Genomic DNA, 23,701 nt, shown 5'->3' on the forward strand with positions numbered 1-23,701 from the left:
CGAGGGCGCCCCACTTGTGCTGGGATCGGATCTGGTATTCTCTGAGCTGCTCGACGAGCTTCGATCGGGTGATCATCTCGCCGATCCACCGTACCGACCGCCACTTCCCCTTCACCGAGCTCTTCCCTATCTGCCCCGACTCCAGCAAACATACAGAAGCAAGCAAGAAAACGAGAACAAGTAACGAACAAGACGGGCTTGCAGTTTTGCGAAGGCATAAACGGATCGGGTAGGAGACTAATCCGATAAGGAGGCACGTCGAGAAAACCGATAAGATGGTGTAAGCGGGTTGAGTCCGATGGGGTCCGATAACGCCTCAGCCTCGGGGGGCTATTCGGGTTTGGCGTTTGTGAATACTAACTACCAAATAAGAATGAGTGAAGCAGGTATAAGCGGGTCGGATCTCAGCCACAAACGGCAAGAACGTTAAATAGAGGGCTGGATTCGTGATCCGAGAAAATTATTGTAAATGGATCCGCTTTCATATGGCAAAACTTTTTTGTGATGTTTGATTGGCATGTAGGAGAGGGAAAAAGATGACTGTTTTATGATCGATGTACTTTGATTACTATCAATCAAAATGTCGAAACTAAGAATACATCCCGTGAATTGGTGTCATAAAGTTCGATTTGATTTGATTTTTAAGGGGAAATTTACAAAGGTAATCATAATATCGAATTTCTAAAGCTCTCATGTAGGATCAGAAGGTGAAGAAAACATAATATCAAAAAGAATCTTTTGGGGATATTTATAATTTTCTTCTAATGAATCTGCTGTAGTTTTTACATTAGATTTTGGCTCGGATGCAAATTCATATCAAATTATCAATATTAAAATGATTTTACAATACAAGACATCTTCCCATCATAATTACTTCTAACAATTAGCACTAGAACATGGTGACATTTTCTTACACAGATTGATGGAGAGATATAAGCATATAATATAAATTAAGCCAGTGTGTAGTCAAAAAATATCAGAGTCCTACTGTAAACATCAAGTACGAATTTTATATAATGCTTGAATGGAAGAACCAAAATCCAAAAAGACAGAATGTATTGCTTGCTACAAGAAACATGTCATAATCCCTAGAAATTTGATTCCGTCAGTCTTTCGAGCTTACTTTTATTAATGCCAACAAACAACAACACTGCAACTACAGGAAACAATCACTAGGGGGGGAAAAAAATCATGTTTGCATCTAACCCTCAGCAACAATTTCATGAATTTTCTCACTGATATCTGGATCTTCAGATCTAACTGCAAGTTTCATTGCAACCTGCTTAGACCCATCAATACCAAATGACACTCTGACTAACACTTTCACGTTGCCAATAAAAATTCCAGAGAGCAAACATGTGTGAGATCTTGAGTTGTTTGGGACAACCTCAGTTCCCTGCAAAAAAAATAATCACACGAATCAAAAAACTGGAGCCAGTTGAAAATAACTTTGATTTTAGAATTGAAACACACGAGTATATCAAGACAAAGGAACAGCAAGGGATGGAACGAAAATAAGAAGTATGTGTTGCATACTATCCGGTTGATTGCAATAAAAAGTGAGGGCAGAATGCACAGTTTACAAGAAGAGTTAATTGAATTAGCTAACCTCGCAAGGCTGCATGCCAAGGATATCTATAACTGCACTAACAGTTTCCGCCAAGCTTTCTTTCACACCAAGACCATACTCATCAATCCGCTCATTATCTGGGTCCAAATTTTCCCAAGCATTTTTGAAGTTGGAGACTCCCACCTTCAACATATAGTCAGCTGCGACAATTTCAAGATCTTCTAGCTGGTATTCATCTTCGACACCTTCTTCGTCTGCTTCCCCTGTAGCTGGATCTACCTGATGTATAGATAAAAGGAGAATAATGATTGAATTTGTATAAATGATGCAGAATAGAAACTGTATCCCTAACAATGACAAAATAGGTGCAATAGCAGTAGAAGATCAATGTAGCTGACACTAAATTGTTGAATTTAGTCAAAAGTTACCATTTCTATTGACATCTTTGTTTAAGAATATTTATATGTTCTAATGCTTGCATATTTTGGCATGCCTTATGAGAGAAGTTAACTTATGTGGAAGCAGTATCTTTATAATTTCCCAAGCAAGTCACCATATAGCCAATTTATTTTACCACAACTTTTTCAAAGATAATAGGTGGTCAGGAAAATACTCCCTCCACATCGGGAGTATATAGGAGAGGCTAGCCATGCATCCAAATTACTCCCAGCACTTCACTTGTCCAACCACGAACACAATCACAATAGCCAAATGTAATCAAAATTTAAAGAGACCGCACCATGTGCATTGTCATGTCCTCCGACATAATGATTTTGAGAAGTTCAACATTAATGTAATTGGCAACTGTAGCACTGTATGCATGAATGACATCAGCATCTTGAAGTTTGAACCATGCTCACATGTTTCATAGCGGACTCCTTGTACCCCCATTAAGCCACATCCACTCTACATAATATAGAATGGTGGAATTCTACCATAGCATTTGAACATGTCTTTAGGACAAGCACAAGACCTATATTTCCACATTGCATGTTTCATGTGGCTTTACCAAAAGTTAATATTTATGAGGTAAGGATAAAGACTCTTCTCACAACCCCTAATATTCCCATTGTTTTGTATCCAGACATGCACACAAAGCAATTAAAAACAATACTTGCACATATGAATCTTGTCAACTTAATATAGTTTCTTAGCTGAAGAAAAGGTCAATTGAATACCAATAAGAAAGAATCAAATTGTAACTTACGATGAAAAGAATTGGCACTACTTGCTGATATTTTAATTACCATGGATATCAGCAATGCTTCCATATCTTTTGTGTATTGTGAGCTCTAAACCAAATGTACTAGAGTGAATGGATGTGTGCGCATATAGTGTGTTGTTAAGAGATATTTTTCAATGAGCTGTGGAATATTATACAAATTTATTTACCGTTACCTAGAAAAAAGAAGAATTTCAGGATCAAAGATTTTGTAGAAGCACATGTAGAGAGATCCAATAGAGCAGCTTTTTCTTAACGTATGACCTTGTAACTAAGTAGTCTCAACTAATCCAAGGTGAATGTACTGAATGCAAATCTTCTTGAGAAAGCATGCTTTTCATTTATCCAAAGTAGCACACATCTTAAACTTGAAATGCAAAAGAACGGAACTTCTTCCACTATTTAGATTTGATAACATCATAAGCATCTAAAATACCTAAAGAATGTTAAAGAGTCAAAATCCAGGTTAATACAAGAAAAACCAAATGATGATCCATTGGTCTCCTCCAAGGAGACCGACAAATTATTGAAGATCTAATGGAACATATCGTACACAAAACTCAACTCCCACAGACATTGCAGCATTCTTTTGAATGTGATGTCCTGCAACATGACAAGTAGTTCTTTAAACAGCTGTCCTTGCTAAACAAAACAGCTGTTGTCACCAATCCTAAACCAAGACAGCCAAAACTAGTATTTTTTTGCATATTTGCTTCCACTTATTTCAGTAGAATAATCTAGAAGCCTTCTTGAGAAGCTATATGCTACTTATCATAATCAGACACACTATGTTATCATTGATTTTCACAACTACTATACTAACAATGGGAAAGGACCTTAACGATGCCCACTCATAGCACAAAAAAATAATATGACTAACAAGCAAAAGGAAATCAAACCGATATAAAAAGAAAATAGTATCTATTGCAACCCTAACTGGAACATTTAGATCGTTGGACTTCCAAGGGAAATAATCCTCCAATATCCCCAAACCTATTTCAAACAGAGAAGCATGACAATAACGAAGCACACATAAATAGATGCGAAACAACATTGGAGTAAACAAGCCATAAGTCAAACCTCCTTCACCACGAACTTTAAAAGGTTTGAGAATTTTCCAATAGCAGGAACACCTTCTGGTTTTTCAAATGCAACAAAAGTCTGCCCTGGTGAATCATAAGGTAAGGATCGTAAAGGCTTTGTTAGGACTTCTGAAAATTCCTCAGCTTCAGATGCATCAACAAAAACAGTAACCTGGGGAAAATGAAAATCAGAACACATTTTAAGCATAAGCGGAATTAATGGAGAAACTGTTCCCTGAGATAGGTAATACATTTTCTAGTAATTGTTCTGGGATGGTGTTTGTGCAGTTGTATTGGAACACAACATGGCCATCAAAGATGTGCTTCACTACATTAACCGCATATTCAGTTTCTGGCTCGGTCAACTCCATGGGTGAACACGACTGACAAAACGATAAAAAAATTTAAACTGTCATGCAAATATAATAACTATAAATGACAATACTAAAATGCAACAATTACCTTGAAGAGATTTCCAAAGCTGGAGAACTCGGGAATAGAAGAAAGCAACTTTTCATATGCATCAACAACTGAGGTAGGACCACTCGGAGGAGCCCCTAAACCAATTGCCTTCTTACCAGGAGCCTTTTTCTCAGCAAGAGGTTGCGACTTGACTTCCTTTGGAACTGAATTAATATCAAAAGGTATGTCTGAAGCCTCCTGAATTTAAAGAAATGGGAAGGAGTAAGAAAAAGAGTAAGTCAGAGAAATAACTATGCAGTGTCATATAACAATATAATATAGGGCATGTACGTAGTTCTGCAAGCTTGTTTCCAAGTTGACAAGTGGCACGTCCAATGGACCAAATAGGAAGTCTTTTACATCTTCGTCAGTTCCACCAACAGAAGCATCACTTCCTAGAGTGTTCAGATAAAGTGTCGCCCGGTCCCTAACCTATGTCAAATAATAGTGGAATGAGAAAGTGATATTTGAAGAATTATTTGAAGAGACATTATCATATCCAAGAAACGTCCCACGAAGCAAACAGAAAGTTGCAATGTTGTAATAGCCACAAGTTCTAACAAGTAATAAACTGCGAAGTGTTTGGCAGCAAATAATCATGCTTACTAAAGGCAAATAATTACATAATTTCAACTTTAGGAATATCCAATAGCATGCAAGAGGGAACCCTTTTTTAACTAACAGTACATATTGAATATAAACTTAGAGGATAGGAAGTGCCAGATATTTTACAGACTTTCGGAAATATTAGATATTGCCACATTGAAAAAAAACTGATTGCATGCATTCGCTAGGAAAATGATTGTATTTAGGAAGATATGCAGTTATTACCTCATCATCAGTATCAAATAGGCAACGTCTCAACAGAACAAATATACGAGGCTGCAGAAAATAGCCAAATTACGGAAGCAGTAAGTGACAGATTATTAGTTTAAAATATTTCTCTAAGAAAACAACATATTTGGGTACCTTTAACGAGTCAACCATTGCACCAAACTTCGCCAAGGTACTTACAGCAGAAGCTCGGACAGTTGCATTTTCAAGTATCACACGATTGTAGATATAACGAATATATTTACTAGGATCTGAAGTCTTTGGTCCTTCATTACCAAGAAAGTGAAGTATCTAGCAGAAACAGTATGAAGCAGCTGATTCTCATTCAATCAAATGAACATGGAAAAGACCACTGAGCTATAGCTGAAGATTGGCATCAAAAGAGAATTACCTGAGTCGACAGATATGTGAACTCACAATCCTCAATGAATTCGCAGAGATGAAACAAGCCGATTTCTTTAGCATCTGGTATATCTCTGATAAGTATGACTATTGAATCAACAATTGCTTTCTTATAGTCAAAACCCCCTTCTTCTCGAAGAATGTTACTTAAGAAATTCATCCTAGCCAACAAGTGGAACAAAAGAAATTTTAACTTCATGTAAATCAACAATCTTACAAACTAAGAATTTAAATGTGCAATTTACGAACATTGAACGGTATTTGAGAGGAAACTTCAAGCACAGAGATCTTATAGCTTCCACAACAACAATCTTGAATTCATCTGCGATATCTGACATAAAGTTTGTTATTTGTTTCATCAAGCGATCAACACTTGACTCATTTCCTGTTTTTAAAAGTGTCGTTATAGCAAGAGTTGCAATGCTCCTGTTTTGGTCTGAGATTAAGCTTTCCATATCAATGTTGCAATTTGTAACTGCCAGCGGATGTGTCGAAGCAACCTGCAAGAATTCAATGAAGCTTAACAAACACTATGAATGATGAATAAAATATCTACAGTTCACCAAAATTTTTCATCACCAACAAATAACCAGCACCATCTTTTTAGCTAATCTAGACTGTTCATTGAGACCATACATTGATGACAGAATAATCTGAGCATCAAAGTAAACTAAACCAGTGATGATAACCAGAATTAACACTAAAACAAAAAACAATAGAACACATAGCCAGAGTCATGGGTAAAAATTATTAAACAGTAAATTACTCCAATACACAAAAAATATTGCAACAGGTTGTCAAGTTATTCCATAATATCATTCAGTGATATATATATGTATGTATATATATATATATATATATATATATATATATATATATATATATGTATGTATGTATATATATATATGTATGTATATATATATATATATATATATATATTATTTATTATTATTATTTTTTTGGGGTCCCAATTTCACTTGTATCACTGAAGTTGCTTCATATATTTGCAAAAGAATTTATTGTGAAATTCCTAAAATATAATAACACAAGAAAACACTCTACAAGAGTTTGTAAAACATAGGCATTTCAAGGTTCCTCATACAATTTAGCATCAAAGTTCTGCTCTCTTATATGCCCTTTTTTGTCATTTTGAGTTTCCAAACACTGAGTATAACTTTAAATATAGAAATAACCGATTAAGTATGGAAAAGCAGAAGAGAAAACGCAAAAGTGCTTTCTTGGATGTAATAAGGGAAGCATATGATTACAGTTTATGGAGAAAAACTAAAATCAAAATTGAAAGCTATAATCACCTTATTTAGAGTTCTAATAGCTGCAAACCGAAGAACAGGCTTGGATGAACTCAAAAACAACTGAAGAACAGTTATTGCAGGAGTCAACTCTCTACTGGTCACACCACTCAACTCTGTTATTGCTCTTGCTGCTTCAAAGACGACCATTTCTGATTTATGTCGTAGACAAGATTCAAGATAATCAAAAAATGGGCGCTCGCCTGCTTGTGTATTCATACTTGATTCTCTAATTACCTGACAATATATCCAAGTTAGTAAGTTATATATTGGTTATGCTTAATGTCAAACACTGAGAAAATACCTGGCTGGTGTATCGTATCAGAAGGCATTGAGCTAAAGGTGACCGCACTGAACCTTTTGTCAAGCTAGTAACCAGCTTACTAACAGCCAGGCGATCATTTTGTCTTATCTGCAAGTAGAAGCCAATTTGTTCAAGTGGATTTAAATGGAAAATTAAAATGATCATGTTGAAGTAGTAAATATAACATGAACAAGGGAGCAAACAATATAAGTCTAGATTATGACCCATCTTATAATCTGATAACACACAACTTATTACATAGAAGACCAGACAAATATAGCTAAAATAAAGTTCATTTTACACAGATTGCAAACATAATTACATTAACTTTTAAAGTCAGCTTGACCAATCAAAATAGATTATATTGTTTGAATATATGCTGTAGGAATGGAAAAGAACACTGAAATTTAATATGTTTATTAAAACTAAATGATGAAGCTTAAAAAGTGGCAACACATAAATTAAATACACATCAACAGATAACTAAGAAAGCAATGCAAATTTTATGAATCTCTTTCATAAGAAAGCTTTAAAAGATATTATAAGAAATTGACGAACAAGAAAAATTATACAATATGCATAAAAAAATAAAATAACAATTTAACATAGTTAATACTATAGATTAATTCTTTAATATATACTGAACTTGATTCTGGAAGATTTCAGATACCAAAAATTGAATATGAATATGGACATATTGACAGACACGACTTAACCATTTCTAGAACCAATCTGACGATAACACATACTGACTGACATATAATCCAACCCACTTTAACCCCTTTCAGTAGGTTTGATGGTTCCATGTGCATACTTATGAAACAATTGATGCAATTCCCACCAATATTGGTGTTACTGTCAGAAGTTACGTAAGAAAGAATGCAGATTTCTAAGTACATTTAGGGTTTTAACATATTAATACACTATAAAATAAAGCACCTGGTGAAGAAGTGCAAGTGCATGAAATTGAACCAGAGCAGCTCTTGATTGAACAGCTTCCTGAACCTCGTTGCTCCATCTTTTTACAATTTCCGAGTTTGTCTGTTTTTAGGTTAACAGAAATGAAAAACTTAAACATGGAAGTAAACCATTAACATGATGAAAAGAGAGGCAAGGGCACCTGAAGCAAGTGAACTCCACTAACAAGTGCAGCACTAGCAACAACAGGATTTTTGTCAACGATCGCTTGTTTCAAGTATCTCTCAATTTGTGTAAGTAGAGTACTATCTGTAATTCTACAAAGGACTCGTATAGCATTGGCTCTATACATATCAGTCTTACTATTCATATCCTTCATCAATGAGCTTGTGACGATAATAACCTACATGGAATCAGTCAACAAGTTACTCCTTGAACCATAAGTTACAGAAATCACAAATCTACTGAAGACAAATTATTGTCACCTAACCTCATCTGCAGAGGGTGAGAGTTCCTTAATCATCAAGTAAACCATCCTCCTAAGAACTGTGTCCTTTGATTGAAACAGTTTCGTCACAGCAAAAAAGACTTCCGTGGCTTCAACCTACAACACAGAAAGAGGACCATAATGTTACAAAGTTCGAGATGTGAAAGACTTCAGGCACAACAAAAGCTGCAAATGTATCAGACAGTATCAGGATCCCACCTTGGTAAATGTTTCTCCTTGATTAAGCAAATACAGAAGCTTTGTGATAACCTGTAAATGCAGCATCAAAGTGATGATTCCAAGTCCATTTCAACATAATTATACATGCATAACAGCACAGATCTGGATTTGGGATAAGCTTACCTGCGAGCATCTTCTGGCATCGAGTTGAGGATCGTGGAAAACTCTGGCCTCTTGGAGTACTGCGCCTTTCTCTATTCCATAAAAGGGAGAGTATTCCTCTGCAACAAAAAACAACGATATCAATACTCTTAATCTTTCCAAACACCAGCTCAGATCGAAATGATAGCACAGTTTGACGTTTCAAGAACAATAATTTTCTCCACGCATCAAATACCAGCAAGATCTAGAAGGCTAAAGCACTACATTGCATGAAACGGAGCGAAGAAGGCTAATTCCATCGCTACACCAGGAAATAACATCTCAACCGCATCAGATCCATTCTAAAATCTCGCAGACAAAGGGTTTTCCACACAGATCTAAGTCGAAAGGCGGCGGATCCACCCGGAAGCTTTTGGTGCAATACGTCGGATGGTTAAATTCGAATAACAATTTTGGGCGAAAACGACAACGAAATCTAGAAGAAAACCACTGATTCTACAGAAGAACATCAGAGAGCGATCGATTAGGGTTGAGAGATCACCTTCCTCGTCAAGATCGTCGTCCTTCTTCACGAAGGGCTGAGCCATGTCGGAGTCGCGAGATCCGATGGGATCGACGAGGGGGAAGGATCGAATGGTTCCGTCGACGAAGTCTCGGCTCGATCGAGGGTTCTTCCTTTGCTACGACCTAGGGAAGATGGCCCAAAGCCCAGTCGCGTGATTTAAGATAGGAGGCAAATGCGAATACATACGCTTTGCGAACGGTGGACGAAGGGGAAGAAAATGCGGAACCGTGAACGGTGGATGGAGGCGGAGGCTGCAAATCCAACGGACCACGTGGATCATACGATATCTGCGTCCGATCCGAACGGTCACTCCTTGTTATGACCCATGCTTTTTGTTTTTGTTTTTCTTCTATTGCGAAACGTTTTTTTCTCAGTTTCTCCATTTCTTGCTTCTTAATACAACATTACGTTCGAATTTTTAATATGTTCTTCACGATGCCAAAAATCACCATCATGTATCTTATTTTTGCTTCAAATGTTAATAAAGAAAAAGTCATAAATTATAGTCCGCGAACGTCAAATTAAAATTTAATAGAAGTCATATCAATTTTACAGGGACAAATGATAATTTTTTTGGTAGTTAAAAGATTAATTTAATGATCTTGATATGGCACCATAAAGAAACGAAGTGACTATATGATTTGACTTCTACTCGAACATATAAAAGAACGATGAGATGATGGCTTTGCAAAGAGAAGAGATGGAAAGCTCTAACAAAGCACTGCAAGCCAAAGGCCGCGACGATGGCGAGGGCGGCGCCGAGTAGCCCGTAGGGCCCCGCCGGCGGCCCCGACGAATTCTTGGCCTTGATGTAGAGCGACCACCGCACGACGCTGGCCGCCAACAGGTAGTAGTTCCACCCCTCCGCGCCCCGAACGACCGGCCGGGCACGGCGGCAGGTCGCAGCCCGTGGTCTGCGGCGTGTGTAGGGAGATACCAATCACCGGGCGCGAGAGCAGTCGAACCAGCTCCGCTGCCCCCGGTGTCCTTGGCCTAGCACGGAGCGGTTAGGAGAGCGAAGCAGGGCACCGGAAGCTGGCGGGAGGCGCAGGTCGCTTCCCTGGGCCGTGTTCGTGGAGCCTGACCGCTCATCTTCTTCCGGGTGGGTTTGGTTGAGTCTAATTGAACACGACCGCGCCCAAGGCAGACTCGATATGAAGACCTGCAAAACAGGCTTTGGGTCAAACAAGTCGTATACAAAAGAAGTCTAGGTTCCTGTTCCCAACAACTGCCCAAACCCAAACCAGATCACCATGTGATAATTTTATGCAGAGCAACTAGCAATTATTCCAAGTTGATATTAAAGTCTAAAAAAGAAAATTGTGGCATCAGGAAAAGGAGACAATCGTAGATGATCCAACGAGTGAGACGGGTAACGTGAATGGTGCAGAAAGGACGAATAGTTCACCAGTGGAGTGTGGGCATCAGCCATGGCGTATAATTAAAGTTGCGTCGATTTCACGCATCACGGCTGTCCCGAACTCGACAAAATACACTCCTAGACGACATCCGGGGCAGCACCCATGGTCCATGTAAAGCTGCCATTACCAGCTGTTGAATATTTGGAAAGACCAAAAAGACCATGAGGCTTACCAACTTGTTGCTGCGGGCGCTGATGCAGGTAGGTTCATCCCAACTCGCCCGACGCAACCGTACTGCAGCGACGCCTGCTAACAAAGCATATGACAACACATCACGCGCACACAAGGTGTTCGATGAAATAAACGAGAAACGAGTTGAGATCGAGCTGGTACTCCCGGCCATATACCAAAGAACGACCAAATGTCTCTCGCATTTGAACTTGGTGCTTGGTTTTGGAGGGAAAAAACTCTGGCCACTGGTATATGCATATATAACTGTCACTTGAAAAGCAAGGGTTCCAACGGCTAGACGGGAAAACATGCGCTGACAGGATACTACCGAACTTTTGAAATGAGCAAGGAAGAAACCACCTAGAGAATTAGTTCCCCCCCCCCCCCAGCCTTTGAACTACACAAACTTTTAAGGGAAAAACACCCACCATGTCCTACGAGGCTGCTGGTGAATCATCATCAAGGATGCTTGGAGCGCCTCAGGTCTTCAACACTGTCATCATCCAGGTCGTCTTCTTCCCCTCTCCTCCTCTTGTTGGGATTAGAAGCGGAAGAAGGCTGCTGCTGCAAGGCAATGTTGCTGTGAAGATCATCTTCATCATCGTCAACCTCATCTTCATCTTCTTGGTTGCAAGCATCAAAATCAACTCTTGCTGTGGCAGGTTGAGCAATCGGCTGCACGAGATATTCCCCATCATTATCATCATCCTGCAAAGAAAAAAATAAGAAAATTCTATCATGAACAGCAACAAAGAGCAAGAAAAAAACATGTAAAGAAAGTTGAACCAACAAACATTTAACTTACAGGAGAAAAAAAAAGATTTCTGAATCAACAGCATGTATTGCAATGCAGAACTGATTAGTCGATATCATGGCTACAAATGATAGAACAAGCACATGAAGCAGTTTCACTCAGCTAGGCAAAATGATCAGCCAAACCAAAACATTCTGGGACAATCTATGGTTGACCAGTACATCATAAATGTATTGATGCAAGAAACCAGTATTTTCATGCTGAGCCTTCAAGACCAAGATGGCTCTCTTTCAGACATGCAAAGGCATGCATCACATTCAAGCACAATTTGTCTGAATCTAGATCCAAACAAAATAATCCATCGCGATTAGGAAATGTTTTTGTGTTGAATCTAGGTTCTTTATTGATTTGACAACATGAGGTGAATATCAATATATGTTGAATAATTGCTACAAATAATGACAGTTTGTATCTGTTTCTCATTTCTCAGATAATATGTAAGTTAGATCATGCAATTTGAGAACACCTAAATTTAACCACAAGAATGGTCAAGCTCTCGAGAAGGCTTTTACAAATATAGGTCACCTCTCCATACTGCAACCTTGCAATAATCCAAAGAAGAAGATTAAAAGTTGTGTCAAAGATATAGATGACAATACATAGTCCAAAGCTTCATAAACAGTAAAAGATCATACTAGACTAATCAACATATTCTAGAACCAATACGATACCATTTTCAATCAAACTCATAAATACTCGATATATAAGATTCAGAATCACCATGTAAAGAAAAGACAATTCTAGTATAATGCTACTCATAACCAATGCTCTAATGTTGCGGCAATAATTTAAGGGCTCATGATCCACTACAACATAGACTGCTAAACAAACTATTCTCCTAGTTAATACAATTTTTTATTTATTATAACAAGAAATAAACAAATCATTCGACAAAAATCCATCGGATAAGGTGATAAGTAGAAAATATGATGTGATAGCAATTCAATTTAAACAACTATGTCTCTTCATATCTGAAAACCCACTGTTAATCAGAGAACAAAAGCAGAATCTTTAAATTAAAGGCATAACTTATAAAAGATATTGAAAATGCCAATACCATATAGCAACATAAAGATATAACAATCAATTGCACATCCATAACATCTAAGCCTGGTACAAAAATCAAAACAATCAATAATCAACGAAAGAATAAACTGTTATTCAAAGTACACATTCAATAAGCTCCAATAAGTTATTATACCTCATCCTCATCCTCGCCATCATCATCACCTTCTGCAGAATATCTATCTTCATTCACTCCTTGCTCGTCCTCCTCCCCGATCTCTCCATTCTCATCCTCATCCCCTTCGCCTTGTTCGTGGCCATCAATCTCCCCTTCTGCACTCATCAATCTGCCTGAGCTTCCAGGTTCACCATCATCCTCTTCATCCTCAACATCTTCCTGGTCTTCATCCCCATCCCCATCTTCATCCTCGTCGTCCACCTCTTCTTCACCCTCCTCTTCAACCCCATCCACCTCTTCTTCACCCTCCTCTTCAACCCCGTCCACCTCTTCTTCACTGTCCCCAACATCATGCACCTCAACCACATCGTCCTCGTCCCTTTCCTCCGCATCAATCTCCTCCCCCAAATCATCATCAATGTCTTCATCTTCATCATCATCCTCGATGTCATCATCCTCTTCCTCCTCATCCTCTCCTCCATCAACTGCCATGACTGGGGCCACCCGAAATCCATTACATGCATTATACCTCCGCTCCCCACCATTGGCATCGATCCTCCTAGCAGTCTCAGTCTCCTCTTCAGCATCACTCTCCTCTTCCTCGTAAACATCAACAATCCCACCCACTCCACCGGTACCGACACCATTCATTAATTTCCCAGCTCGATCATCACCATCGACCTCGCCGCTCCCAGGATCCTCTTCCTCATCCTCATCTTCTTCGTCTTCCTCCTCTTCTTCGTCATCAGACTCCGGTCGCTCATTCTCATCGGCATCCATCTTATCAAGATATCTCAGAGTCCGGATCATTCCGAATACCCTTGATCGGTAATCCTTGATCCTCGTGACAGGGCATTCATAGAGGTCCAAGGATACGAGCCGGAGCTGAGCCAGAGGCGCCAAGTCCTCCAGGAACTGGATCCGGTTGTTGGATAGATCGAGATCCCGAAGTGACTCGAGCCCCGCCTCCACCAAAAACTCGAGCCCGCCAGCTATACGGTTGTCGGAAAGAATGAGCCGCTGCAGATTCCGCAGTCGCGGGAACTTCTCCAGCGAGGACACTCCGACGTTAGCGATTGAGAGGTGCTCCAGCGACTGGTACCTCTCCAGAATCTCCGGCGGCGGTAGCCGGCCGTGGAGACACTTCACGGAGCCGTCCAGCGTAAGGCTCCGCGGCGGCGGCGGCGTCGAAGAGGAGTTCGTCTGACCTCCTAGCGCCGCCTCCACGGCCCTCTCCCAGGCCTCGTCCATCTACCAAAGCAAGCAAACCACAAACCCACAAACCCTCGACTCCACAAACGATCAATAGAAAGCACCAAACCTGATCAAATAAAACCCCTACCGACCAACAAGCACATCAATTCCTCCCGATCGAAACAACCATTCCGATTCCGCTCGTGGATCGACAGCAACTAACAGAGATGAATCGTGAACCGAAAGGAAAGAGAAATTGGCCAACAAAAACCCAACCCCACGCAGAAATACTGCTCGTCCCCAACCTTTATCCTCCCAAGAGAACCCTCGAAACAAGACGAGATGCTCCTCCTCTCTCCTTCCTTTTATTTCCCACTTCCATAATTTGCCCATGTTCTATTTCGAATTTTTATAAATGGGGGATATTATGCGGCTCGAGGGCTGCAGCGGCGGCGGGAACGCGGACCGGGACGAGAACCGGGTCCGCACGAGGCCCGGGTGGGTGGGGCCATCGCTTCGATTATTGAGACTAAGAGTCGGCGAGATCCGTTGGATCGGAAGCCTCGGATCGATGACGTGTGAAAAATCTACGGCTGGATGATGGTCGACGGGGGAATGTGCTTCCTTTGAGAGAGAGAGAGAGAGATAGAGGCAGTCGTTCGCCAGATAAATTTAGGAGGGAGCGTGACAGCCGTGCGTAAGCCTACCGCGGGCCCCTCCTCTGACGAAAGCTCGACGTTGTAGGTCGATCCGGACCGTAAAATGACGGTTCTCGTCGATGAGAGGCTAGATTCCTTAATCTCAGCCGTTCATTTTGTGGGCATAATTACTTAATTAGAAGGCATATTTGTATGACGTGGACTGGTTTTGTCTTTAGCTAAAGGTTTCTCGGCGATTTGTCTGTTGGCATCACGGCGTTTGATCTCACGGAGTCAACAACCTAACGGCGGATCAACAGGAAATCTTAGCTCCAACTAGCGCATCAAGCCATTGTGCGTTCAGACTTCAAACCTGCTTTCCCGCCGAACCCGAGCTTAAGAGCAAAGCCTTGATTAAGGATGACGACAAGTGCACCTAAATCACAATCGGATCAATATTTTATATATTTATTTATTTATGTGTAGTCGGGTGAGTATATGGACATTCAACCATTGATATAAAATTCAAATGATATTATGAATTCTTAAAATAAGTGGATTTGGTACCTTCTCATTAAATTATTATATATAAATTTATCGCATGAAGTTTAAAATATTTAATATTTTAAAAATAAAATATGGCTATACTTCATTATTACTATGTCAATATATAAAGTATATTTAAATAAGATTATTATTTGTAAACCCACTTTATTATTCACAATCTTCTTTTAAATTTTTTAATATTTTTAAAATATTTCTTTTAATGGGCGATTTTTTTTTCTCCACAAAGGAGAGAGCGTGACAAGTGATGTCATATAACGTAGTTTGGGGGGTTTTGTTATTTGTTTTTCGTTCTCATATGTCAACAACAAGCATGAGATGATGATTGTGAGAAAAAATAAAAAAATAAATATATATATATATATAATTATACAAAGATTATAAATAATAATTTTTTATTATTTTTAAGGGATTGTGAATAATAAGGGGATTATCGATGTTATTAAAGGGGATATAAATAGTAAGTTTCTAATTAAATTTTTTTTTTTGAAAAAAAACATCTTTATAATCTTTTTTATCCATTATTTTTAATTTTCTTATTTGGTGTCCTAGTTTTCCTCTAATATTTTAAATGTCCGTCGATCCGGTGTTTTTCTCTAATATTTTTAATATTTTCATCATATCTGATTCTTCTTGTGCTATCTTACTATAATCTCAATATCGAATCATGATGTATAGTAAAACATCCAAATTTTAGGATGGTGAAACATCATAATAGAACAAAAGACGAGCATGACGAGATAAAAATAAAACAATGACGAGAATATTTAGGGTATTAGAAAAAAACCGAAGGCACGAAATAAAAAAAATAAAAAAAGGCATAGAGAAAAAGCCCAAAAAGATAAATATTTGTTGGAAAATAGTTTTTATTTAAATTAATTATATATTAAAAATAATATAAATATACAACAAAAGTTAAAAAAAGATATCACTATTTACGACCCTATTTACTATTTATAAAATCATTTTAAGATTTTTAATATTCCTAAACTATCCCTATATATATATATATATATATATATATATATATATATATATATATATATATATATATATATATATCATCTTCTTCCTCCTTTTTATCCTTTTTCATTTTTTTTTCTCCCTTTTCATCCTCCTTTTGTTCTTCTTCTTAGTTCTCCACAAAAACATGATATGGATGGGTGCAAAGTCACATCATCGATGGTGACGATGATGATGATGTCGATAGAGCAAGATAAAATAGGGGATCATTCGAAATAATAAAATAAAAAAATATTTTATTATTTTTAAAGTGATTATCAATAGTAAGAGGTTGTGAACCGTAATAGCATTCTTCGGTTTTACGTGGGCCGGTCCTTGTTTGAAGGACCCACATGGATCGAACGGTTCATTGGACTCGGGCCGAAAGCCCGCTTCGATCCGGTCCGTCGGAGCTCCGTCGTCATAATCATCATCTCTCGTCCCTCTCGTCTCGTCACTCGGTTCGCAACAAGCGGGGGGGCGATTACAATGGCCTCGGTACCCATCTCCACGCCCTTGGGCTTCGCAGCCGCCGCATCCTCCTCCGCCCGCTCCCGCTCCATCAAACCGGCTCCTCCCAGGTTCCATTTCCACTCCCCTTTGTCTCTGTTTCCGATCTCTCCTCTTTTGCTCTCTAATGTTCTTAATTGCCTCTTGCTGCTCCCAGAAACATGTTCCATCCCTATGCTTCGCTTGATGTCCCCGGTGAGCATTCCTCTCCATCTCAACAGAAAAACTAGCCAGTGAATGGCTAATTTCTTTTTCTCTTGGTAAAGATACGTGCTTGCACCGAAAACTTTTAGATTTGATGGAAAAAAAGGAAAGATTTGTAATGCTTTTTAGTCCACTTGATTAATAGGGCAAACAAAGCATGCTTCTTGTGAGCTTGCTGGTGCAAACATGTGAGATAAATTACCGAGGTTCTCGTTTTTCATGGATAAGAAGTTCCAGTACAAGCGTCAAGAAAAGGGTTAAAATGGGGAAATTTGCAGCTTTAAGATTCTTTGATCAAAATTTAAGAATTCACTGGCTGTGATTTATTGGAAGACAGACTAGACTGGATGAGTTGAAATAGATGTCCTGCTTGGTTAGCACACAGATAAATATCAAGTTAAAAAGAAGTGCATCATTTTCTTTAGCTTTTTTGTCTGAGCTGCTGCCCATTTTGATGCCACATGCTCCTATGGTTGATGGTGTCCCTGTTTGTCATAGTAGATGTACTAAAGTGAAACAATTGAGCTTATATTTCAATTTATTCCTCAAATTTGTGTGCAGGAAAGAACAATCAGGTTCACAGTTTGTCTTTGAAGCTCAGCGAACTTCAACATCGTTCTTTTAGGTGCGTTAAGCACGTTATTTCTTTTTTCCTGTTGCTCTTTTGTATAACTCGGATGACAGTGCTTATTTATTTAGATCTTCTTCTATTTATCATAGAGAAATGCTAGTGACATGTTAGTATATAGTTACTTTTGACATGATGACACTCAGATTGGATTTTGCTTCTTCACCATCTCATTCCAATATCTAAGCATCAACACAGTGAATGTTACCAATTCCAGGTGTTTCTCAGGATCCATGTCTCTGGAACAATAAATCCTGCTATGGGTGGAGGTGATGACTGGATAACATTACCCCTCTACTGGTCCGTTGTTGATTAGGCAAAGGGTTACTTGACAAACACAATAGGTCATGCAGATGTTGACTTTTAGATGCTGTATAAAGGATAAATAGAGAAAATTTGGTCCCTGGAAATTTGATATATGGGAAAAAAGATCATGCACTAGAAGAAGTACCAGACAGGTAATTCTCATGGAAAATCTTTGGAGGATCTTTAGGGGCATATCACAATACAACTATTGGCATCCAGAGAAGGCTGAGTTCTGTGCTGGTAGTTTATCGAATTTGGTTTATTTGTAAGTTTGATAGGTGGGCAATGTGAGCAGGCTAGCTTGATGTATTGATGATGCATCTGGAAGGGTTTCTACAATGCACAATCTTGTAGCATCATATGTATTGGCGAGTTGACAGTCAGGAATTGGTATATGGAAACATGAAACCTGATTACTTCAAGAAGAAATAACACTTCCTATCAGAAAGCCTCTTGATAGCTAACAACAAAGCAATCTAATTTCATTACATAAATGGAAATAGAAAAAACCAAGGATGTTCCTTGAGCCCTTGCAATATTTTATATCTATAAGGCTACTGGCACCAAGAAGTCCTAATCTATATCAAGAATTAAAAACTAGAATCAATTAATTCGAAATTACATATGATAATTGCTAAAATAATTATAAGAGACTGTTATTCTAGTTCTATTGCTGTTTTCCTGCTATTCCTTGTTGGGGTTTGTATGGGTTGGCAGCCTGTAATTGGGCTTCAGGCAGCTGGAATCAGCTTCATCGAAACCCTGGACTGGGTTGATATCAAATAGGACTGAGATGTCTGCTTCTGAACTGTCTGGGCCTGCTTTATCAAGAGATCAGTGGCTGGTTGGTCTTTGTAACAGATCCTATTCCCTCTATAACCTCTATTTCTCAGTCAAATCTTAGTTGAGATAGGACTGCTATCCTGGAGTCTATTGTCAAAATTGCAGTAGACTGCAGTCCTGCTTGAAATATAAAACCTTCCTATCCTAATCAACATAGGGGTCTCTGTTGCTTTTCTCATATCCTTGCCAAAGCTTCCCTCTTTAGTCAGCAACATCTCCGGATTATAATAGGCATGATCAGACGCCGATATGGCTGCCATACTATCACCAGTCATCCTTTTTGGCTGGACCCGTTGTGATAATGCCAATTGTCCCAAATTGTCCAAATATGGATTGTTCAGCATCTTAGGTTGGCCGGCCTGGTCAGGTTTGCATTAACTTGTAGTTACTTTATAACAGAAAATGGTTCTGTTGCCTCGATCATACTTAAACATGAGGCTCTTCCTTGTTATTGTTGAAAATTCACAGGAACATTTGCCATGTCTTTGTTCTTTGGGCAACGGCATATAGAAAATCACTTCAACAAGTTCATCTAGTTGATGTTTTTGGAAGGTAATTTTTGGCTTTAATATTTTCATGTTCTGTAGCTCACCTTGCATTACGATCAGAAATGGAAGCATGAACCTTTTGTTGTAGCTTTGATCACCATGCAAGATCACAGATAACAACTTCCATTGAATTAGAACAGTTTGAGTTTTAACAACTGAAAAAAGTGGAATAGTAATCCTTTTTCCATTGCCATGATAGTGTAAGTTGTCATCAGATTGTTAGTGGTTGTGAATGGTGACTAATAGTATCGTCTTACTAACTTTTTAGTTTGAATCTCCTATGTCTTATGATTGTTGGTTAGGTAATTGTCATATTATCAGATTGTAGTTATCCTTGTTGTGTCAATCAAGAATAAAAAAATACATATGGAAATGTGGTTCTTGCTAATAGATGAGAGCTCTCATATTGTAATGTTTTTGCCTGTGAACTTTAAGCAACAATTGAATATTTGTGTGCAGTATTCATGAAAATTGTAAATCATTTAGACTTTAAGATTGTTGATGATGGTAGATTATCTTCCTTGGATTTAAGAAACTCCAAAAGGGCGTACCAATTGCACGAGGCTCCAGCCGATGCAGGTCATGAGTCTACTATATCTGCTCCCTAGACTAGGTTTTTGGAAGATAATAGATCTAAATGTGAGTATCACCTACCTTTCGCCACTTCTGGTGGATGTTCCTCGTGCATTTATGCAGCAATAAAGCTATTCCACTTATCTAGCAAAATCCAGAAAATTATTTGTAAATTCTTTAGTCTTTGATGTTGTTCCATTATTTCCTCTAACAAAGTAGGCAGGCTCAATTAGTAACTATTGCCATCTCATATCTTGTTCACTCTTCACTATCAAGAAAAATGACAATTTTCTATTGTAAGTTCTTTAAGAAGATCTTTCAGTACTATCTCTACTTTTGTGGAATTTCTGTCAATTGTAGACTTCTGCCTTCTTGTAGGCATGATGCAGTCATAGAAGCAAAACAAGGAAATCCACCTATAATGCCTGCTGTCATGACGCCAGGAGGACCTTTAGATCTTTCCTCCATATTATTTCGCAACCGCATAATCTTCATAGGACAACCTGTTAACTCGCAAGTGGCACAACGAGTTATTTCGCAACTTGTGACGCTTGCTACTGTTGATGAAGATGCTGATATTCTGGTAAGTAATAGTTTAAAATTTGGTAGTATATTGCTCAAAGTTGTAAATGCATTGGGTGGACCATCGCTGCTTCATGATTCTTTTGATATTCTCTCTGGTGTTGTAATCTTCCTCTTCTCTAATGACTAAGTACCCTTCCCTTTCCAGATCTATGTTAACTGCCCTGGTGGAAGTACCTACTCAGTCTTGGCAATTTATGATTGTATGTCATGGGTAAGTTATTAAAATTGTGGGATTTTTATATCAGTCAGTTTACTGCTGTTACATTATCGTCGTTCAGAAAAAGTTCTTTCGAGCAAATTGTTGATTTTGGGGATCATCAATTTTCTTTTTAAGGAAAAAAACTTCTTATTGAAGACTACATCATTTTCCTTCCTACCAGGACTGATGTAGGTAATGCTTTTATCAGAATATGATGTAGAAATTTATTTTTCTCTTCTTAGCTCTGGAGAAAAATGGTTTGATATTATTCTTACATCTGCACAAGTAACAAATATACTGGTAAATGTGGGTAAACTTCTGAGTGAATAAATCATCTTTAGTTAGAGGGGCCTAGCAAGTGAGAAAGGAATCACATATAGCATCCTAGGAAACCAAGAAAGGATATGTTTAGATATGATTTAATATCCGTGTGGTGTAATCAAACAAGATTTAAGATTGAAGATATGTTTCATGCTGAAAGAACTTTAGAGCCATAGTCTCCAAGAAATCAAGAATGATGCATTTAATAACAAAAAGAACTTTCTGTATAGCACATCTGATATTCAAGATACAATATTCATCATTGAGAACCTTTTCTTAATTATCTATTGGCAATAACAACAATTATGTTCGTACCAAAAAATCAGTCATGTACTACTCTTGTCATGTATACTTCCTTTTCTTATCCTTCTTAGTCAAGCCTGTCCTCGTTAACTTACAGTTTTAAAAAGTTTCATGCATTCTTAACCAAGTCCTACATTAGTGCTCAGACACAATCATGCTCAATTTTTGAGTCATCAAAGTACTCACTTAGACTGCAAGATGAGGATGACTTCCCATTTTTAAGTTCCCCATCTCTCGGACACCTACTCTCTATAAGGGCAGGGACAAAAAGGTTTGTCTCCACTTTTGTTGTATTGCTCTTTCACTTTCCCAATGCTTGCCAAAACACTTCGAGGTGAAGTCTGATTTTCCTTTATCAGATTCCGTGGGCCTATTACAGATGGATTTGGTACCAGAAGATCTTTCTTGTTATTCTGTGATGTTTCTGTTTCTAGTCTGCAAAACTGCCAATGCAAAGTCAAATATCTTGTTGCACTTTACAAGACATTCAAAAGTATCATCCTAATTTTCAGATAGTAATGATCATCTTGTTCAGGCTTACCATTTTTCATATGAGTATATGTTGGTAGAGTAAATTGTTCCTGAGCTAATTTTGATCATTATCTTGAGAGTTTAATCCTGAAAAATTTCCAGGAAGAAAAATGATTATCCAAAAGGTGTTCTGTGACCATTGATTATTGTAAATTTATGGTTGTTTCTTTTTTTGTAAATAACCAGATAAAGCCGAAGGTGGGAACCGTATGCTTTGGAGTAGCTGCTAGCCAGGGTGCGCTTCTTCTTGCTGGTGGAGAAAAGGGGATGCGTTATGCTATGCCTAATGCTCGCATTATGATACATCAACCCCAAAGTGGATGTGGGGTATGGATTATTATGATTTATAGTATAGTGCACCGAGGAAATCGTTGATGCTTATTATGATCAGTGATATTGCCTCTCTTATTATTACCTAAATTGTGCATGTGCATACATACAGGGTCATGTGGAGGATGTTAGGCGTCAAGTAAATGAAGCTGTTCAGTCGCGACATGTGAGTTTCTATTTTCAATGGCATGTTGCAATTTTGTAGAAACTTTCCCCCTCCCTTTTGGAGTTGAAACTTATGAGAAGTCCAGTTGGTCTACAAATCCATGAGTCTCACAGGACTGAAAGGAATGATCTACATTATTGCATTTTGGGTTCCACTTAATTTTGAGGAGTATGATGGATCAAATGTTAAGAGGATTGAAGTGGAGAATAATGTTCTAAACCAAGCTAACTACTTAGGCCATCAAAAACAGATATAGGAAATAACACCAATAACCAAGTAATTTCCCCCTTCGTTTTGATCAAAGCATCAAAATCAAATGTGCTTTATATTATTTGCAGAAAATTGACAAAATGTATGCTGCTTTTACTGGTCAACCTCTGGAGAAAATACAACAGTACACTGATAGGGATCGATTCTTCTCTGCCTCTGAGGTAATATTCAATTTTTTTCTTATTTTAAGAGTGCCAAGCATCATCTTTTGATATTAGATCAGTGTCTTGTACTTCATAGTTGGATATTCTAGCTATTCTATTCTACTTTTTCAGGCCTTAGAGTTTGGTCTTATTGATGGGATCTTGGAAACAGAATATTAGCAAGATCATATGTTGCTGATAACCCCATCTTCATGGATGCTCATTATTTACGGTCAAGTTAGCCAGAATGGTTTAAAAGATGAAAGCCATTGATGAGCAAGGGAAAATGTGCAGGAATCATGCTTTGATGTTTTAATGCATGTTAAGATCTTTTTAATTGATGATCCTGAAAACTTCCATAGCAGGGAACCTCATGGTTGACTCACCTATCTGTGGTTATTTGTTTTGATGTTCTTCACATTTGTTTCAATAGTATGTTCTGATTACTTATTAAAGCTACCACTTGTGCTTAAGATGGATGAGTATATCCATTGACCCTGGAGATGAAGATCTCAGTGTTTTCAGATTCTTGAACTGTGTTGAATGCCTTTTGTTGTGTCCTCTGCCATTTGGTGCCCAGGTCTCGTTGATGATCTTTGGTGATCCTATGCACGGATTCCAAAGCAACTTGTGATTAAGATGGATGAGTAAATCTGATCCTGGAGATGAATATCTCAATGTTTTCAGATTCTTGAACCGTGTTGAATGCCTTTTGTTGTGTGTCCTCTGCCATTTGGTTCCCAGGTCTTGTTGATG

General features: G+C 38.3%; 3 protein-coding genes across 11 annotated transcripts; 1 reads left to right on the forward strand and 2 right to left on the reverse strand.

Annotated features, from left to right (window-relative positions):
* Positions 1 to 990: 990 nt before the first annotated feature.
* LOC135645768 (coatomer subunit gamma-2-like) lies at positions 991 to 9,679 on the reverse strand. 2 transcript variants are annotated; one of them, XM_065164462.1, is made up of 18 exons: positions 9,475 to 9,678; positions 8,955 to 9,052; positions 8,811 to 8,861; positions 8,595 to 8,708; positions 8,307 to 8,507; positions 8,126 to 8,227; positions 7,187 to 7,294; positions 6,886 to 7,119; positions 5,822 to 6,072; positions 5,562 to 5,733; positions 5,306 to 5,461; positions 5,168 to 5,218; positions 4,628 to 4,768; positions 4,337 to 4,534; positions 4,126 to 4,257; positions 3,873 to 4,046; positions 1,610 to 1,849; positions 991 to 1,396 (listed from the first exon to the last, which is right to left on the reverse strand). In XM_065164462.1, the coding sequence occupies exons 1-18, from the start codon at positions 9,518 to 9,520 to the stop codon at positions 1,202 to 1,204; spliced, it is 2,664 nt and encodes an 887-aa protein (XP_065020534.1). In that variant the 5' UTR covers positions 9,521 to 9,678; the 3' UTR covers positions 991 to 1,201. The 2 variants fall into 2 exon arrangements, with proteins under 2 accessions (XP_065020534.1, XP_065020535.1); XM_065164463.1 differs by lacking the exon at positions 4,126 to 4,257 and having other exon boundaries at positions 9,475 to 9,679.
* Positions 9,680 to 10,118: 439 nt separating this feature from the next.
* Positions 10,119 to 14,651, reverse strand: LOC135645769 (acidic leucine-rich nuclear phosphoprotein 32-related protein 1-like). Of its 8 annotated transcripts, none has more exons than XR_010498862.1 (5): positions 13,106 to 14,650; positions 11,519 to 11,798; positions 11,092 to 11,165; positions 10,907 to 10,996; positions 10,119 to 10,660 (listed from the first exon to the last, which is right to left on the reverse strand). XR_010498862.1 is itself a non-coding variant. In XM_065164464.1 (3 exons), exons 1-2 carry the CDS (start codon positions 14,336 to 14,338, stop codon positions 11,550 to 11,552), a joined length of 1,482 nt encoding a protein of 493 aa, XP_065020536.1. In that variant the 5' UTR covers positions 14,339 to 14,651; the 3' UTR covers positions 10,119 to 10,660; positions 11,519 to 11,549. The 8 variants fall into 8 exon arrangements, 1 of the variants encoding a protein (XP_065020536.1); XR_010498863.1 differs by having other exon boundaries at positions 11,092 to 11,168; XR_010498864.1 differs by lacking the exon at positions 10,907 to 10,996 and having other exon boundaries at positions 11,092 to 11,798; positions 13,106 to 13,348; positions 13,382 to 14,650.
* Positions 14,652 to 16,925: 2,274 nt separating this feature from the next.
* Positions 16,926 to 23,469, forward strand: LOC103993796 (ATP-dependent Clp protease proteolytic subunit 6, chloroplastic). The gene is made up of 9 exons (XM_009413987.3): positions 16,926 to 17,066; positions 17,153 to 17,190; positions 17,761 to 17,824; positions 20,476 to 20,680; positions 20,828 to 20,893; positions 22,223 to 22,363; positions 22,479 to 22,532; positions 22,871 to 22,963; positions 23,078 to 23,469. The coding sequence occupies exons 1-9, from the start codon at positions 16,975 to 16,977 to the stop codon at positions 23,123 to 23,125; spliced, it is 801 nt and encodes a 266-aa protein (XP_009412262.1). The 5' UTR covers positions 16,926 to 16,974; the 3' UTR covers positions 23,126 to 23,469.
* The last annotated feature ends 232 nt before the right edge of the window (positions 23,470 to 23,701 follow it).

This window comes from Musa acuminata, chromosome BXJ3-8 (assembly GCF_036884655.1).
Source record: "Musa acuminata AAA Group cultivar baxijiao chromosome BXJ3-8, Cavendish_Baxijiao_AAA, whole genome shotgun sequence".
In the NCBI taxonomy this organism is placed as follows: domain Eukaryota; kingdom Viridiplantae; phylum Streptophyta; class Magnoliopsida; order Zingiberales; family Musaceae; genus Musa; species Musa acuminata.

Excerpts from the sequence above, each read along its gene's own strand:
- LOC135645768 (XM_065164462.1), bottom strand. The coding sequence starts at position 9,520 with ATGGCTCAGCCCTTCGTGAAGAAGGACGACGATCTTGACGAGGAAG. Across the intron at positions 8,709-8,810 it reads AAGGAGAAACATTTACCAAG|GTTGAAGCCACGGAAGTCTT; the intron begins GTGGGATCCTGA and ends TCTGTGTTGTAG. Across the intron at positions 7,120-7,186 it reads TGATACGATACACCAGCCAG|GTAATTAGAGAATCAAGTAT; the intron begins GTATTTTCTCAG and ends ATATATTGTCAG.
- LOC135645769 (XM_065164464.1), bottom strand. The coding sequence starts at position 14,338 with ATGGACGAGGCCTGGGAGAGGGCCGTGGAGGCGGCGCTAGGAGGTCAG. Across the intron at positions 11,799-13,105 it reads ATGGCGAGGATGAGGATGAG|GATGATGATAATGATGGGGA; the intron begins GTATAATAACTT and ends TTTTCTTTGCAG.
- LOC103993796 (XM_009413987.3), top strand. The coding sequence starts at position 16,975 with ATGGCCTCGGTACCCATCTCCACGCCCTTGGGCTTCGCAGCCGCCGCA. Across the intron at positions 22,364-22,478 it reads AACCCCAAAGTGGATGTGGG|GGTCATGTGGAGGATGTTAG; the intron begins GTATGGATTATT and ends GCATACATACAG. Across the intron at positions 22,964-23,077 it reads GATTCTTCTCTGCCTCTGAG|GCCTTAGAGTTTGGTCTTAT; the intron begins GTAATATTCAAT and ends CTACTTTTTCAG.